This window comes from Anas acuta, chromosome 13 (assembly GCF_963932015.1).
Source record: "Anas acuta chromosome 13, bAnaAcu1.1, whole genome shotgun sequence".
NCBI lineage: Eukaryota > Metazoa > Chordata > Aves > Anseriformes > Anatidae > Anas > Anas acuta.
Genome location: NC_088991.1, coordinates 6,191,833 through 6,209,744, shown reverse-complemented (window position 1 = coordinate 6,209,744; position 17,912 = coordinate 6,191,833). Strand labels below are relative to the sequence as shown.

The 17,912-nt window shown below is 56.3% G+C and overlaps 1 protein-coding gene across 4 annotated transcripts; it reads left to right on the top strand.

Annotated features, from left to right (window-relative positions):
- Positions 1 to 547: 547 nt before the first annotated feature.
- SPRY3 (sprouty RTK signaling antagonist 3) lies at positions 548 to 12,300 on the top strand. 4 transcript variants are annotated; one of them, XM_068696907.1, is made up of 2 exons: positions 548 to 748; positions 5,630 to 12,300. In XM_068696907.1, exon 2 carries the CDS (start codon positions 5,677 to 5,679, stop codon positions 6,598 to 6,600), a length of 924 nt encoding a protein of 307 aa, XP_068553008.1. In that variant the 5' UTR covers positions 548 to 748; positions 5,630 to 5,676; the 3' UTR covers positions 6,601 to 12,300. The 4 variants fall into 4 exon arrangements, with proteins under 4 accessions (XP_068553008.1, XP_068553010.1, XP_068553009.1 ...); XM_068696909.1 differs by lacking the exon at positions 548 to 748 and adding an exon at positions 807 to 1,247; XM_068696908.1 differs by lacking the exon at positions 548 to 748 and adding an exon at positions 1,279 to 2,559.
- The last annotated feature ends 5,612 nt before the right edge of the window (positions 12,301 to 17,912 follow it).

The window sequence follows — 17,912 nt, the reverse complement described above, 5'->3', positions numbered from 1 at the left end:
CGAGGAGCGGGTGGCACTGTCTGGCTTCAAGTGGCTTTCACATAATACAGACTGTCAGGCTAGATGAACATCACCGTCCCTTCTGGCCCTAAAATCTGTGAATCTAAAAATTAGAGGGCACCAGCACTTCTTTGTTTCTGGCTGATTTAATCAGGGGAATCGCATGTTCTCTTTTCCCCCCCACCTTGTTTTCCTCCCCCCCGCATCATCTTCAGCTGAAGATGAATTTTCCCTCCCCCGGTGCCCAAGCTTGGCTACCGGCATCAGAAGAGCTCAAACATCTTCAGCCTTGCCCTGGGACATTCCCCTCTCCTGGCAGTGAATTGTCCCACCGCCTGCACGGGGTGAGCGGGGTGCTGAAGCCTGGAAGCACCGGGCTCTCCTGGTCACATTAAAATCCCAGCTGAATACTTCAGGCTCCAGATTTACCCCTTTTGCCTTCATTAAAATGTGCACGTGTTTCTGTACATCTCCAAAAAAAACCCACTTTTTAATTTTCTTTTGTTTTTTCTCCTGCTGAGGAAGGGAAAATGGGTAACTCCCCACTTCTTTTACTTTCAGCTGTCCCGGGAGGAGATGCTCCAAAATAAGAGCAGAGAACAGGTCTCAGGGGAGCTGCTTCTCTTCCCCACCCCTTAGCACAGGACCCCAAGGGCATTTGAGGGGTTAAAAGGCGGCGGATTCAAGCTGGGAGGAGTGACGCCAACCCAGCGGGGGAGCCTGGATGGGGCTTGGCTGGCTGTGGCAGGTAGCTTGGGGACACGGGCACAGCGCTGCGGGAGGGATGCTAAATCCTCCGCTCGCCTCCACTCCTGGGGAGAGATTATCCTAGAGCCAAGGGGGTCTCACATCATCCTCTGATACGCTTTATGTTGTGGCACTGCATGGCCAGGGGTCCGCATCCCCATCCCTAGGTGCGCAAATCCCTCCTAAAACCTGCTGGAGGCTCGGTCCCACACCCTTCCTTCGGGGAGCATCCCTCAACTTTCCTCCTCTGCGCGTTCACTCCGGTTCCCAGCCCTCCTCTTCGGAGAGGCTGCGGTCAATAACTCCCCAGGAGGCTGCTATTCTCCCTCCGCTTCCCACCCTCCCACTTGTCTCGGCATCTCCGCATCGATGCCTCTCGGCCCTCCCTCGGCAGCCGGCGAGGAATAAAGCGGCACCACGCGGGCTGAGCACCACGCGGGCTGCGCCAGGGATGCTGCGAGCCGGCGGGGGGAAAAGCCTGAATCACCGCGCGCCTCGAGGTGGGAGTGAGAGATTGGGGCTGGGAGAAAGGGAGGACAGGACGCACGCGTGCTGTTCGGAGGCAGGCGCTGGCAGCCAGCCGGCGGCCGCTGGGAGTTGATTTGGGCACCTCGGTCCTTTCGGTGCCTCTGAAGCCCGAGCTGGGAGTGATGTGGAGAAGAGGAGGGGCCGGTCGGAGCGTGGAGATGTGGTGTTAAGGCTCTGCCCGGAGCCCAGGGTGAGGGATGCTCTCAGGGCTGCCTTCACCCCTCCCGGAGGAGCACCTCTGGAGGCGTCCTGTGGAGGTGGAGAAATGCTCAGCACCAAAATGAGCCTGGAAAGGCTCAGCTGGGGGCCACCGGAGGGCAGAGACCCCCATCACTGCTGGTTTTCTGCTGGTGTGATCTGAGGGCAGTGGGATCCTCCTGGTTAGTGCCCGTGTGCCGTGCCCAATTCTGCCCCCCCAGCACATCCCGCTGCCATGCACCTGGACCTGCCCTGCCCTGGGGAGCGGATCCTGTGCTGGCGTCATCCCAGCCCCACAGAGATGGGTCCTCAGCATCCCCCGAGCTGCTGATGTTGTTTGCCAGGCCGACAAACACCACCAGAAAAGGATTCGGGAGGGCTCGAGGGGAACAAAGTGAGGCTGGGAGCTCCAGCAGGGTCCGTAGCCCCCGTCCGACGTGCAGAGGTCCCCGTCCCGTTACCTCTGCATGGGGCCGAGGGGTCCCCAGTGCCCAGGAGGAGGGAGGGCGCAGTGTTTGGGACAGAAAGTCCCCATCCCGTAAGGACCTTGAGGCTGAGGTGTGTTTCTGGGAGAATGGGGAGCTGGGGATGGGAATGGAGGAGCCAAAGCCCCTTCCCAGCCTCGGAGCTTCTATCACGGGAGCTAATTCGGGCATCAGCCTGGATTTCTTAGTCGGATAAGGGGTGGACAGCACCCAGGCTCCACTGATGCTCCTGAGATGCCCAGAAGAGGTGACTGGGCTGGGGTTGAGGGGGCAGAAGGCGACGGTGCCCATCGCATGCCCAGATCCATGTCAAGCTGATGGCACGGGTCAATCCCCGTGGCCAAACCCGACCCAACTGGGCCACGGCGCCCAAGCAGGGGGCTCGCACTGGGATCTGCCACCCGCAGCCCCCCGGGGACCAGGGCCGGGGAGAGCGGGGCCGTGCCGGAGCCCGAGAGAGGAGACGGAAATGTTTAAATAGCGCCTGCTGCATCCCGCAGCTCTCGGCTCTGTTGCAGTCATTATCTGGGGAGCGGATGCACAGGGCTCTGTGGGGACCGCTAATGGGCCGATTCAATTTCAGCTGGATGACGCCACTTAGGTAAGCATTAAGAGCTCCAGCTCCGGGAAGGCGAGCGGCAGAGAGAGAGAGAGAGAGAGAGAGAGAGAGAGAGAAAAGAGAGAGGGAGAGCGAGAGATGCTAACGGGCAGCAATAAATCCCTCCCTCCCTCCCATCCTCCACGCTGCCCCCATTCACAAGGAGCTCCGGGGAGCTGCCTGCATTCACAAACCCGGCCCGGGCAGCCCTCCCGGGCTCTCCCTCGCTGCCCCCGGCTGCGGGGCCGGGGGGGCGGCCGGTGCCCCCCGCCCATGCCCGCCGCCCGCCCCTAAGGGGCAGCCCCGCGGCGGGGGCTGGCGGCGGCCGGGCACGGCGGATGGAGCGGCGGCGGGGTGAGTGGGGGGACACGCGTGGGGGACGGGGGTGGCCGTGGGGGGGGGACGAGGGGGAGAGGGGAAAGAAGGGGAAAAATAGGGAAAACCGGGTGCCGGGCGCCAGCGCGGGGTGCGTGGGCTCGGGGTGTCCCGCGTGGGGTGCGTGCGGGGATGGGCAGCGGGGTGCGGGGGGAGCCCGGCCACGCGTGGGCACCCTGGGGGAGAGTGGGTGAAGCCCCCCTTCCTCCCCCTCCCCATCTCTTCTCCCACCTGGGAGCTCGGCGAGGCAGCCGCCTCCAAGCGCCTGTAAATCATTTGCTTTTACGATCCCCTCCTCTGGCCCATTATCACACGAACTTTATATGTTTGGGGCTGCTGGAGGCCATAAAGCTCGCCCGGTTTCCGGGGCTGGCATGCCCGCTTGGCAGGCAGGGTGTGAGGAGGAGGAGGAGGAGGAGGAGGCTGGGGACACGCTGCCCCGGTGTCCCCCCCACCCCGGCCGGGCAGGTAGGCAGGGATCGGGGACAGTGCTTTGGGGACAGGGCAGGGACCTGCTTCAGGACCCCCAGCCCGGCTGCTTTCCGTCTGGAGCAGCGATTGGGGTCCCCACCCCGCTCATCCAGCCCCTCTTCCCCCATCCCGCTGTGCCAGGGGACCCACAGCTCCTCCACCCCCATTTCATGTCCCCTCAGGTCCCAGAAGGGGACCCCTCTGCCCAACCCCTGTCTGGGGATTTTAGGTCCAGGAGCATCCGGACCCTGCTGTGGGTCCTCCTCGGACTCATTACGCCCTGGGTGCTGCATCCAAGGCCAGGACCCAGACCCCAAGCATCCCGGCTGCAATGCTCTGTGCCAGCTCCCCTCTGCCTGCTGTCCCCCCCCCACCTTGCAGGGTCCCCCGCACTTCTCCTCCTGCTCTCCTGCCTCCTGAGCTCTGCTTCTTTGCTGGAGGATTGGGCATAGCTGTGCTGGGTCTGCCCTTTGCCTGCTCTCAGTCTCCCAGTTCCACTTTTAACATCCCCGTGGGACCCTCCGCTGATCCTGGTCTCTCCCTTTGGCTCACACCTTGCTCGAAACCCCCCATGGGAACCTGCCCAGAGCCCCCCCGTCTGCCTGGCTGGAGTCCTAAAGCCCAAATCCCACCAAACCCCACCAAATCCCACCAAATCCCAGCACCCAGGATGAACGGGACGGACACCCAGATGCGAGGAGCCCCTCCTTCACTGGGTGTAAATCACTGCGATCCCCCCTGAGATGGGATCTGGGGGACACAGGACCCCACCGAGGTGGCTCTGCTCCCTCCTGCCCGGTCCCATCCGCAGGCTGGGACGTGCCACATCCCCGCAGGGCTCCGGAGGGCTCCAGCTCCTCAGCAAGAGCCTCGGGGTGATGTGCTCAGTGGCAGCAGGTAACAGAAGACAGGAGGCTGTTTCCCATCCTGGAAGCATGTTCACAAAAATTGTCTGGGCCAGCCGTGCCCTCTCAGCTCACCTTGCTACAGAAATCGGCACCAAACCAGCTGCGGGCAGCCAGGGAGAGCGACCCCCTTGCTGCCCGCATTGCCCTGGATGGGGCGAGCATCTCGCTCCAGGCGGCTTGGGGATGGGCTCCTTGCAAAGGAAAAAACAACAAATCTAAGCAGATTTGTTGCCTTTTTCTTTCCGGGAAGGGGGATGGGAGAGGGCAGATCTTGCTTTAACAGTCGAAGTAAGTTGCCTTTGCTTTTCCCTGCTCTTCAAGGTCAGCCTAGCTAATGAAAATCAATCTTCCCTCTGCCTCTCTCTGCTGCATGAGCAGATTCTACCTGTGGCCCCTCACCTACTTGAAAGCCACCGCCTGGCCTGCTGGCCACGGGGAGCTTCCTATCGAAACGCAGCCTTCCTGTGGGCACCGTGACAATATCGGTGTCACCCGAGGATCACACGTTTGATCTGCCAGAGAATGGCTTTGTCCCAGGGAAGCTGGCTGCACACGAAGAGCACGTATCCGACGTCGAAGTCTGGACTTGATTTTGTTGGGGGAAAAGCTTCTGGATGGGTACTGGCATGCAGTGAAGGGCATCCCTGCTGCTGCTCCATTTTTTTTTTGCATGGCAGCTTCGGTGCAGGAGCAAGACAAGCTGCTAAATCAGCTTTGCCAGCTTCACCCTGTGTTTGTGGTGGGGTTAAAGAGAAACTTGCCCTTCCTTGGTGTTCTGGATGGGGATACAAGTGGGAAACCTGGACACTGCAGTGGGAGATGCCAGGACTTGGGGAGTCCCAGTCCCTGGCCAAGCACATGTCGTATTAGCGGTGATTTGTTGCTGTTGCTTGCTTGAAATTAAATGTGTTTGGTTCCCCTCCTTCCCTGTGCCCCTGGCTCATGGCAGTCTCCTGATCTGGAGGAGATGGCTGTTCCCAGCTCTGGCACTGGACAAGCCTCGGCTCCACATTTCCCCTCCTCTAGGGAGGAAGGACAGCGCCCGTCAGTGCTGGCAGGAGGATGGGGAACCTCCTCGGGAAGGACACGGAAAGCACAGGGAGATGCTGCACCCCCCTTTGTCAAGGGACTGCTCTCACAGTCCCACTTTTTGGGAAAGTCTGGGCCAAAGTCTCCCCAGGCTCAGGAGTACTTTGAGGCTTGCTGTGGGAATAACTTCGTCAGGAGCTCTGCTCAGTCTTTGCTTCCAGGGCTGTAGGGACGGACTTGTTATGAAACGTAACGCAAATGTTCTCCTCTGTCTTCCTGCCCCGTTTTAGGATTTTTAGATGTGCCCTGATGCCGCAGGGTCTCTTTGCTCCTGGAAATGCAGCTCTCTTCCAGTGTGGCTGAGCTCAGCTGCGACGAGACCATGGACCCCCCCGCCGAGGACTTCCAGCAGGTCCTGTCCATTGACCAAATCCGCTCCATCCGTGCCAGCAACAACTACGTGGAGAGGCCGGCTGCCTGCTTCCAGCAAGCCCGCTCCAACCCGTCCCTTTCGCAGCCACCGCACAAGCAGGAGTGGCCTCAGGACCGCCTGGTGTCTTCCACCTTCCCGGACCTGCACCGCAGCCACAGCCAGCAGCACCAGATGCCACCCCTGCAGCAACCCATGAGCCATTCCAGCACGGCCAGCTCCGTGTCCCAAAGCACCACCGCCTCCGAACAGCGCCTGCTGAGCAGCCTGACGCCGTCCCACTCGGGCCACTCGCTCATCCGGACGCAGCCCCGGGCCGGCGAGGTGAAGCCGGAGGAATCTTCTCCGCTGAAGGGGGCGGTGGAGAAGCCCAGCCTGCACGCCGGGCACCTCTTCATCTGCGAGGAGTGCGGGCGCTGCAAGTGCGCCCGCTGCACGGCCGCCCGCAGCCTGCCCTCCTGCTGGCTCTGCAACCAGCGCTGCCTCTGCTCCCCCGAGAGCCTCCTCGACTACGGGACTTGCCTCTGCTGCGTCAAGGGTCTCTTCTACCACTGCTCCACCGACGACGAGGACACCTGCGCCGACGACCCCTGCTCCTGCGGGCCGGGGTCCTGCTGCGCCCGCTGGGCTGCCATGAGCTTCCTCTCCCTCCTCATGCCCTGCCTCTGCTGCTACTTTCCCACCTTGGGGTGCCTCAAACTTTGCCAGCGGGGTTACGACGGCCTGAAACGCCCCGGCTGCCGCTGCCAGACCCACACCAACACGGTGTGCAGAAAGATCTCCTCCTCCAGCGGCACGCCTTTCCCCAAGACGCTGGATAAGCCGGTATGACCCTCCCGGGGAGGAGAAGCAGGCTTGATTCCTCTTCCTCCTCCTCTCCCCTTCATCCCTCTCCTCCTCTGGCTCCCTCCGCTCTGCTGCGCTCCCCCTGCCCACCGCCTCCTCTTGGGAACGAGACTCAGGGTCCCCCGGCCACCAGGAGCACGCAGGCTGTGGCTCTTCCCACGGGAGGAAGAGGTGGCTCCACGCATCCCAAGCAGGAGTCCTCCAGGAGCCTGGACTCGTTTTCTCCTCCTCTCCTTCCAGCACTTTTCATGGGTGGTCTCCACCTTCTCCCCCTGCCCCCAGCCCGCTTCCCCAGGTGCTGCAGGGCTCCCCCAGGCAGCAGCAGCTTTCCCTGCCTGCTTGGAAGCCACCGGGAGATGCCAGCCAGCTCTGCAATGAGATGGCATCTCGTTTTGTGCTGCCTCCAAGAGGAAGGGAAGGTGTGGGAAGCTTTTGAAACCTTTTGGCTCCCGCCCAGCTGCAGCGAGGGGAAGGTCCCCCTGGGATTTGGTGGAGAGCGAGATGCTGGTTTTGAAATAGCCATTCATTCCTCCAGGCCTGGAGGTGCAGTGCTGGAGGGGCTGCCTCCAAAACGCGAACCTGGTGGGCTGGGAGCGAGGATGGTGCTCCCCCCAAGCTCTGTCCCATCACTGAGCAGATGCTGCAGCTCCCCTTCTACCCTCACAGGCTTGTCCTTGGGGGTAGGGTGAAGTAGCCATGGGGATAGGAGCTTTGTCCCACCATCCTGTTCCCTAGATCTGCCTTCTGCCTGTCTGGTACCTTCCACCAGCACTGAATTCACTTTAAAAAGAGTCCCTAAACCCAACTATCAACAGCCAGCGCTGCTCTCCCTGCCACTTAGCACTGATGTGGGGGAACTCCCCGGGGAGGGGGGGGATGACCCTGCTTTGGGTTAGGGAAAATCGAGAGCAGACGGGATGTCCAAGGATGGGAACCTGACCTTCCCTCCCTGCAGAGGTTGTGTTTGAGTCCTCGCCCTGCTTTCCTTTGCCATCAGCGTGCCACGCCACCACCAGCGTCACTGCTGAGGGCATTCTGCGTTGGCAAACTGGAAATGGGGCTGAACCGAGCCCCTGGGCTGGGCCATCTGCAGACCAGAAGGAAACCCGAGACAGGGCCAGTGCTCCATGATTTATGTGCTATGATAAAACGTCAATCCCATTGCTGCAGCTGGGGGGAGATCCTCCTGGACCTGGACCCCCATCTCCGCTTGCATCGGCCATGGGGTGGGGGAGTTTGGAGCTGGGATGCTGTCCCAGTGCTTGGCTCTGCCCTCCTGTCCCTCCCTCGAGTCGTGTGTGTGCGGAGGGAAGCGAATGGTTCCCCTGCAGAAATATATGCAACGTCTCCCTTGGCTTCCTCCGAGACCCTGCCGTCCAGGGCTTGCCCATTGCATTCACTCAGCCACCTCTTTCCGTAGAGTTCTGTGGATCTATTTTTGTATATATAAATATAACGTTAGGATGGCTAGGACTATTACTAATAATATCCATGATACTGCTGTGAATGGTGCCAGATGCAAGGTTTGGCTTCCTGGTACACTTGCACATGCTGGAAGATGATTTCCAAGTCTGTTTATTGCTAATCCTAGACCTTTAGTTCCTGGGTAGTCGGGAGAGGGGGACAGGGAGGTTTGCAGGCTGCAGAGAGGGGGTAGGATTTAGTGCTGGCTTGCAGCGAGCCAGGAGGTAGGCTTTGACGATGGGATTCATCTTCCCATACATTTGCTATCTAAAATCCGCGTCTGATCCAAGCTCCCTCTGCTGCAGAGAAAAGCAGCTCCAGGGAGTGATTCATCCCCCTTGAAAACATTAATTAAATCGTGCTCTGGCGGTGCCCGACTCCCTTGACTCGAAGGGGCCCAGATGTTGAACTTGTGGCAGGGGAGGTGGAGCCCATCCCTGGCGTGAAGCTTCTGCCTGGGGCGCCTGTTACGGGCACGACCGGGATCCTGACCCTCGTCTCACCTGGAGCCTGAGGGGTGCTGATGGAAGATGTTTCCTCTAGCCAGAGACAGAGAGCTCACCTCCGTGGGGAATTCAGGGTGGTGCTGGGGCTTGCAGCAAGGATCTCCTGGTGTTCAGAAGGGAGAAGACGATGCCCGTGCAGTTTGCAGGTCCTCCATGGCCAGCCGTTTGGGTTTTAAGGCAATAACCTTCTCAGAGAATAGCCTGTAGGTGTCTGTTCCACCACAGGACAAGTCCATCTTGGTGGCATCAGTTGTAAAATATTTTGCAAATGTATTTTTCCATATACCATCAGTTGCTTGGCTCCCTATTTCCAAGCAGTGTTTCGGGGAGAGACTTCCACCAAGAGGCCCCCTTCCTTTTCAACACTCCTTTCACTTCTCTGTCGGTGCTGATTAAACTTATTCCTCCTAGAAAGTGTAAATCTTTTTAGGGTAAAAATCTTCCCCCCCCCCTTTTTTTTTTTCCCATTGAGGATTTGAACCGTCTCACTTCAATGAGAATGTGAAATAGTTCATTGAAACTTTTAGAAGAAAACTAATGAACAGAATTTTCCAACTTGCTCTACTTTGATATTTTTTTTTCTCCTCCTTTTTAAATGGAGCCGTCTTGTAAATTTAGTTACCACCTCTGTATCTTTGCAATTCATTGCTTCCTCTCCTGATGGTGGAATGACTCAACATGTGAAGCTTCATCATTTTCACGGCCTCCCAAGTCATGCAAGCACGGGGTGACCTCCCCCAGGTGCTGGAGCTGCCGGATGAGGAGATGGCTGTCCAGATACCAGCTCCTCAGCGCCAGTTCAGCTTGGCACCAGCCTGGCGAGGTGGAGCCCTGCACTACAACTGCAGCAAATTTGCCTGCTGGGATTGATAAGAGGCCAGGATGCCTTCTGCTTAATGGGCTTTTTTTCTGGGTCGGTGCGGAAGTCCCATTTCCCATAGGGAACCATGCCACAGCCTGGGCGCAGGGCTAGGGAGTCCGGCCAGGTCTCTTGGACGTCTGATCTGCAAGAAATGCCAAGTCTGTGAGATATATCGTATGGAAAATGGGGCACGCAGATGGGCAATGACAGGAAGGGAGCCCCAGGTGGGCACGGAGGGCTGTCAGGCCATGCAGGGCTCGGTTTGGCTGTGTTGAGGGTAAAATGCAGAGCCACGTCCAGGTTTATAGTTGAATGGGCTGGAGATGTTCAGGGCTGTCTGGTCCTACCCTGTTCGTGGAGGCTTTGTGCGGGGTTACTGCTTCACACTCATCTGGAGGGGCCTCGAGGAGCTCCCATTACTTCACCCCAGCAGAAAAGACAGGTTGGGATTTGCCAAAAGCTCTCAGAGGAGGGCAGCTCTGGTTCTTTGTGCTCTTCTGGTGTCAGGAAGGCTGTGGGCAGCCTCTGATCATTTTTTTTTTTTTTTTTTCCTCCTGAGCTTTTCCTAATGTCTTCAGACCAGATCCATCCTGCTCCTTCCCCATCTCTGGCTGCCAGACAGTTTGGTTTCCCTTTTCAAGAGGACTCCAATTTTGGTTGGAATTGTGAGCCCCTTTCCTGCCCCACCCTGTAATGAGTCAGATAACATCTGCTCCAGATGTTTGTTTGCAGCTGCTTGTCCCGACAGTTTGGGTTTCTCTCTGTCCCAACGTGTCGTTTCTGGTTTTCTTTTTGGGGAATCACATGTCAAGTCCTCTGTTTCCCCTGCACCCCTGTGGCCCGACAAGGATGGATCTGCTTCGTAAGAGAGCGTTTCTCCACTCTGTGTGTCTGTGCTGGTCGTGGGCTCCTTTTCCAAGAAACATGTCAGGGCAAATTTAAGGAAAGAGAGACTCAGGTGCCAAAGGAGCAGGAGGCAGGGCAGGAGCTGCTGAGCAGGACCTGAGCTCCCCCTGCTCTGCTCTTCCCATCCGGATCTCCAAAGACTCCTGATGGTGCTTGCTCTGTGCCATTCCCCCAGCCCCGCTCCCCTCCTTCAGTACTGGTAAATGTATGGACACTGTTGAGGAGAGGTCACTGGGGACCGGGGGTGAAGACTCCATCCCATGCCAGCTCCTCCAGCCCTCCTGGTGGAAGGGCAGAGGTGCTCCTTGGGCTGTTGCTCAGGTTGCCACCTACCCCTGAGAAACCTCGGTGCCTCGCATCAAAGCAGCAGCTGGCAGCCAAGGATCACCCCTCAAAAAAAAAAAAAAAAAAAAAATTGTAGAGTTGGTTTTGGGGGGGAAGCTCTTTGGGATTGTGTTCTCGTATCCCTATAAAATCCTGTTGAGTTGGCTCTTCCCCATCCTCAAGTATGATCCCAAAGACCGGTGGGGAAGTGTCACTGGCTGAAAGATGCCAAAGCACAAAATTACAGTTTGCGGACAGCTGCTTTAGTGCAATAAAGAGGGGTGAGCGGCAGGGCAAGAGGAGCTGGCCCGGGGGGGAGCGCGCCATGCCCCAGCTTTGTTTCCAGCATCTGCTCTGTTAGGTCGCTCTCTCTGGTCTGTGCGTGTTTTGAGGCTGCATTGGATATTGGAAGGTCCATTTTTTTGTGATCAGCATGTGAGGAAAGTAGAGAAGGATGTACCCCCTACTCCCCACCCCAAAGCCCATTCGTGGTCTCTAGTAGGCTCCGGGTGAGGCTAGCCTCCTTTCGGGGAGCCCACGGAGCCCACTCCTGCAGGATGCTTGCAGCAGCTGTGTGTTGCTGGTTGGGATCTGAACCTGAGCTGTGCTCTCCTTTGGGCTTGGCATGCTTTGGGGTACTCCTCAGTGAGCATCGGGATTTGTTGCAAGCTCTGTCTCCTTCTAGCAACCGCTCCTTGCCCCCAGAGTGGGAACCTGCCCAGGTGAGGCTTGGTCTTCCTGGGGTGCTTGTCGCAGAAGAATCCCCTGAGGGCATAGTCCAGGGTGCTGAAAGGTGCCCCGCAAGGACCCGCAGGCTGGAGAGGTGTTGGATGGATGGGGAGAGAACAAATACCCCTTAGGGGCACGGTGAATGTCCCAGTGCTGAGACAGGGGAAGCACTGGGCTGCAGGGGCAGAGGGATCACACTGGGTCTCCATCCTGCTGCACCTTCCTGCAGCACCCAAATGGCCTCAGCAGGACCAAACCCTCCCTGGTGTCGTGGCCCCCCTGGAGCTGGCAGGGCTGGTCCCTTCCTTCCCTGCCTGGAGCCCCTTTCCCCCTTCCCCTCCCCTTCTCCTCTGCCCATCTCCTCCCAAGGGCTCCCCCAGGGCTTCGTGATGCTCAGTGGACAGGCAGCCCCCTGCCTCCCCAGGGGTCCTCAGCACAAAGTTCTCCCGAGAAGATGGGTCCTCTTGGCTTCAAAGGAGGGCCTCGTACCAAGAACCGAAGCCTCTCCTTCTCCGTTTAATTGGTACAAAGGCATTCTGTACAGTGTATAAAGAGGTCCCTCCCCGGCTGCCTTTATTCGGGTTCCTTTCTATAAGGTATAATACATGTTTATAACCTGATGGCTGTTTTTTGACAATACTCTTGTACCTTTTAAGGGGAAAAAATAAAATTAAAAAAAAAAAAAAACACAAAGTATTTATTTCAAAAGTTTATTTTAAAGATAAGAAAAAATAACCTATTTATTTTAATGCACCCCCTTCTGTTTGGTTTTCTTCTCTTGCAAAGCTAATAACTGTTACTGAACCACTGCTGAGATGAAAGAAGTAATTCTATGGGTGGCTTCACAAGCCCACTTAGAGCAAATATTCAATAAAAATATATATTAATTTTGAACGTGTCTTCTTGTCTTCATGGCGGCCAGGGCATGACTCAGGCTTTGGAAGGGCTCTTAACAGGTGCTGGCTCTGCATGGGCACTGCTGGCATGGGATGGGTGGTGGTGGGAATTGGTCTGGGCTTTCCAACATCTCCCCTGGGAACCCTTCTGCTGCTTAAAAAAACCTCACGAATCTCAGTGAGTGCTTCCTTGCTGTGAATGGCCCAGATCCTTGAGGCAGGGTGGGTTCCTGGGCAGCAAAAGGAAGGAGTGAGGTAAGAAATCGCTGAGATCTGGGGGATTTTGGTCACCACGACACATCTCTAAAGCCTCTTCTGCTGCCAGGAGAGATGGGGTGGTGCCACAGGGCAGTGGACATCAGCAGGAGGAACTGTGGCTTGTCCATAGCTGTCTCTCCCCACCGGCTGCAGAAGGCACCTCAGTGATGTGTTTGGCCTCAGAGGGACAAATTTGTGCCACAGCACCACCAGCTGCTGGAGCAGACGTGTGCCCGGATCTGCCTGCACACTACAGGCCAGTGTTAAATGCATCTGCATGTGCAGAGCCCAGTAACAACTTCTTGGCTCAAGGGTATCTTCTGTTCGCCTAGAGCTCCCCTGCCACACAGATGCTGGGTCTTTATTCAGGCACTCCCAGAGCATGAGGTCCTTTCTTGTAGACTCAGTGGCCAATGAAGCCCACAGATAGTGGCACTTCCCTTAGCCCTGTCTGAACTCCCTGGCTTCAGCGCCCAGCCCTTGACCCTGTCTCTTTCACAGGATGGTTTTGCTGTGCTCAAGACCCCTCTCAACCTTTGTGCTTCACTAAAAGCTTGCATTCTCCAAGCCTCACACCATAGAGCCTTTTCTCAGTCTGTTTCATTGGTTTTGGAGTCCTCTTTGTACCATCTCTGGTGCCAGAGTGTGCTTTCCAAAACATGTGCCAAGGCCTCAGCCACAGCATTTGGGATTTGCTTCAGGGCTTTGGAGGACAGATCTGAGTCCAATCCCTGCTGTGACTCACTCTTCCCCTGCTTCTAAAACAAAAGATGACTTTGGGCCATTTGTCACCCATTGCCTCATTTCATTGACAGAGTCCCTCATTCTTAGACACAGCCAACCAGTTTTGTTCCTAGATGCATAGCTTTTTTAAAAAAATATGCTGTAGCTTTTTTGGTTTGTGTAGTTCCACCTTCCCAAGCCTTATCTGTCCCTATCACTTCACGCCGCCAATCCTACTGGCATTTACAGATCTTTCTGATCTGTAAATCAGAGAGGAAAGCTGAAGGAAAGCTCAGGACCTGAGCCCTAATGCCAGATTAACAGAGAAGCACAGGTTCACAGACTATATGAAAAAGCTTGTAATCGCTTACTTAAGACACTTCCCTTCCCTTATATGGAGAAATTCATGATAGTCCCAGGAATCTCAGAGTCATGGCGATCATTTAAACTGCAGTCCTTGGTGCTTCGCACCCCTGTGCAGACCCAGGCCCCGCAGGCCCAAGCGCACCATGGCGCACGCTGCCGGGCCCAGCGCCATGGGCCGGCTGGTGGGGCTGTGTGGGACACGGACACGTAGCTGTGCCACCAGGGGGGTGAGTCACTCTTGCTGGCTTAGCTGAGAATAATGAACCACATTCTCTTGGCTAACACGGCCAGATGGCGTCCAGACCTGAGCGGGCCCGTGCCATGCAGTCCTATGCCCATGAAGTCCTCCCCTGGAGGCAGAACGGGAGTGGGTTTCCACCCTTTTGGCGTTGAAATCTTCCCTCGTCGTCTGAGGGAGCAAAGCTGGTGCAATCTCAAATCTCTCCTGGATATCCAGGCGTGACCCAATGCTCTGCTTGAACTGGAAACCCACCAGAAGCCAGCAGCCCTCCCCAGCCTGGAGAGCAAGGGTAGGTGTCTGCAGGCGAGAGGTTGGCTGTCTAGACAGCGGAAAGAAACAAGCCCTCTTAAGGACTCATTCATCTCTTCCTAAGATGGCTAAATAGGTCAGATGACTCATGCCCTGAAAGTGCCTATTTCTCTTCACTGACTACAAAAGGGGAAGGAGCTCTCAACAGCCCTCCGCGACGGACGTCTGGAGGTAGCGGATCTGAGGCTGGCTGCTGCTCCCGCGGGTCGGCAGGGGAATTCGGCTGCACCTGCGGATGCTAAACGCTGCCGGTGACTTCATCTGTCAGGGTGAGGAGGAGAGGAAGGGGTACTTGAATGCCAGCTCTTTTTAACCCTCATGCTGCAGGTGATATGCATTTAGGAAGCTGGGCATACAGAGCTGGATAGGGTGAGGTGGAAGGTCAAATCTAGTTCCCGGCTGTCATCATGGGCTGTAGGGACCACACAGTAGAAGCTTAGGCTGGAGGAATTTGCAGAATGGCTTCTCCACAGTCACAAACACCTCCTAGGTCTTCCATAGTCATCCTCCACGTAGGGCTGAGGGCAGCTTATTGCTCTGTAGACCCCTGGCCACTGCTCTGGCCTGAAGAAGTAAACGCTGCTTGGGTCCAAGCAGATATGAGAACACAATCTGACAACGCCCCCAGGTCTGCTTTGCCTACAACTGCTCAGCAAACTCTGGGATATGGGGCCCTGGGGAGATAATGGGGCTGGGATTCACCTGGAGCAGTGAGGGGCAGCTGGGAACATCTGAAATAGCCCAAACAAGAGATAACACCTGCAAAATACTCTCCCGTGCTGAGACTGCAGCCCTGAAGATGCAGAAGGGCTTGCTCCCTACAAGCAAGAGGGTCTCCATGTCCCCAGAGATGGCAATGTGCCACGGTCCTTTTGCAAAATGGCCAGTTTGCTTATGAGCACCCCAAAATGCCTGCAGTGTATGGCACTGTCCTAATATTACAGACCCATAGTTTGGCCCTGCAAAACATCACGAGGTTGGCTTAAAAAAATCAAGATGCAGCTCACAGCAGATTCTTGTTTTTCGCTGCTGCTTTTGGAGGCTGACTGAGTCATGCTCACAAGCCTCTTTTGCCAGACACCAGGGCTAGCAGCTTCACTGAAATAATTAAATGAGCACGGAGGTTCTCATAGGAGCCTCGGAGATGGCGGTTCAGCTGGTGTCCCAGATGTGACAGCCCGGGGAGAAGAAGTGGGACTGGACACGCCAGACACAGGTCAAAGAGCTCAGGAAACTGCAGTGTGTGGGAAGGACCCCGCACTGGGGGTTGCTGCATGAGTAGCAGTGAAGGTCTCAAGCCCTGGCTCATCAGCCAACGCTACTGTGAAGTTCCCCACTGGGGTCTGAAGAAGCAATGCTTTCTCCAGGCCAGTGGACACTCCTGTGGCCTCCTCTCTCTCCATGTTTCAGATGCTCGGGAGATTGAGGATATTTCTTCCAGGCATGTTCAGGGCAAAACTGTCTTCCCGAAATGAACCTCAAACTGTAAATTCTCCTGGGCAGATTCTTAAAGGATTTATTTCCTGTACCCACTTCCCCTGTGCCTTGCTGTTATTCGTAAGGACATTTGCATGAAACAGTAGGATCTCCGTCTTTTGATGTGCAATTATCATCTGCAGAAATGACTAATCAATTAAGGACAGTCACTACCAGGCTTTCTATTTATTTCTTTCTCATTGAAACCAGAGTGAATGTGCCCTTTTTCACAAGGAAAATGCTGTTTTTTTCCAGCCATCGCTGCTGAAAACTCCCCGACGGATCTGAAAATTACATCATGCCCTTCTTGGTCCCTGCTGCTGTCACCATCAGCGCTGAGCTGGCCATGCTGCTGACAGTGAGCAGGCAGACAAGCAGCCCATGCCACCAGCCCTGCCAGCTCAGCGGTGCCAGAGGGAGTGGGGACATGCCAGGGATGGCTCAGATCATGCTCAGAGAGCAGCTCTGGCAGGTAAAAAGGTGCCCAGTGCTGTAACCAAGCACAAGGGTATTTCATGGTGGTCCACCGTGAGAACCTGCCGTGGGTTCAGCTAGAGGAGCAACTAGACCTAAACTCCGGGTCTGGACTTCCCCTGTCATCTGGGAATTTGGATTTGGTGGGCTTTGATCACAAAGCTCTGTGTCAGAAAGCAGGAGGAATCTGTGGCTAGAGGGAGACTGGCTGGCTTGGCTCTTCCAGACATATCTGGAATGGCATTGACATCTCCTCCTGCCAGGAGTGTCCCCATTCCTCTGCATGGCGCTGTCTGTCCCAGCAGTTGTCCCCACCTTGTTTCACGGAGCTAGGGCTGGGGTGGGCACAGATGGACAGACATCTGTGCTGGGCTGTAGAGAGATGAGAAGCTGGAGGGACACAGCATGGTGTTGGTGTCAGTGGGGAGGAAAAAAGGGCTAAAAAGGAGAGTCCAAGCAAGCAGCAGGATGAGCCCTGAGCCTTCCTGCATCAACCACCTTACCCTGAAGCTCTGATGGCTTTGGCGCATTGTTGGGTTAGATCTGCAGGTGCACAGTGCTGCCCCAGATAAAAGGGTGACCGTGGTTGTTGGCCAGGAGAATGGGGCTTTGCACTGAACGCATGGAGGCAGCTCTGCATGTATGTGTGTGCGCAACACGTGGAAACTGAAATGAGGGTCCAGGAGGTCCTGGGTTCCCACCTTCATCCTGACAGCTCTGCCTGAGAGTGTTCCCCATGAAATATAAAGGAAACCCCCATCCCCCTGACAGCACAAGCCCCCTTGTTGCTTGCACACAAACTTCACTTCTTGCACACAAACCCCTGAGCTGGCAAAGTGTTCCGCAGATGAGGAGTCAAATGATTTTCAGAGCAATGAGGCAAAGGACAGAGCAGGTCCAGGGGCCTTGCACTGGCCACATGGTCAGTAACGACAGCCAGATGTGTTTGGGGAGGAGGTTTGCAGGAAACCTTTGCAGCCTGAGCATGCTGGCACCGCTGCTTCCCTTGCTTATCGCTGCGATGAGCACCCTGAGGAGCAGAGGGGTGGCTCGCACCCCAGGGACTTGGTTTCTTGCCTGGTCACAGCATTTCTCCAGAAACTCCGTGTGTCCCAGAGAAGGGGCAGGAAGCTGGGGGTGGCCTGGAGGATGAGAACGAGATGAAGCTGAAAGAGAAGCAGAGCTGTTTTGTAACAGTGTCCCCCAGGGAGAGATCACACCACGCTGGAGAAGTGCCTCCGGAGAGGTGCGGCAGGCGCGGAGGTGACCAAATGAATTGACACCAGGCAATTCTCACCGGAGCTAATGAGACAAAGTAATTGAAAATAAATGAAGGAACATGACACCTGGCTGGCGGATCAGTTATCTATAGCGTACCTTTCCTGAAATAACCGCCTCCTGAACATCATATGCTGAGGCAAAACCAAGGAGATGCACACGTAAAATAGGCCACTCCAGCAGGGACCTGGAGGCCCCTTTATTTTTAATCGAAGCAGTCAGAAGGGTTAATTAGATGGTGCGCAGCAGTGCCCTCTGTCTGGGGTATCAGCTCCCCTTGCCACCCATGGGTACTGTGCACTCAATCAGAAGTATTAAATGTCCCCTCGTCCCTGTCCTTGGACAAACTCTTGGGTCACGGTGCCATGCAAAATGGGGAGCTCCTGGCTCTCCAGCCTCAGGGAATATCCCAGACACCTTGGGGAGAGCCAGGACATTTTCACCCCATGGGTCTTTGGGTATTTAGGGTAAGGGGGAAGTTTGCA

Bases quoted from the DNA above. Each gene is read 5' to 3' on its own strand.
- SPRY3 (XM_068696907.1), top strand. From the start codon at position 5,677: ATGCAGCTCTCTTCCAGTGTGGCTGAGCTCAGCTGCGACGAGACCATG.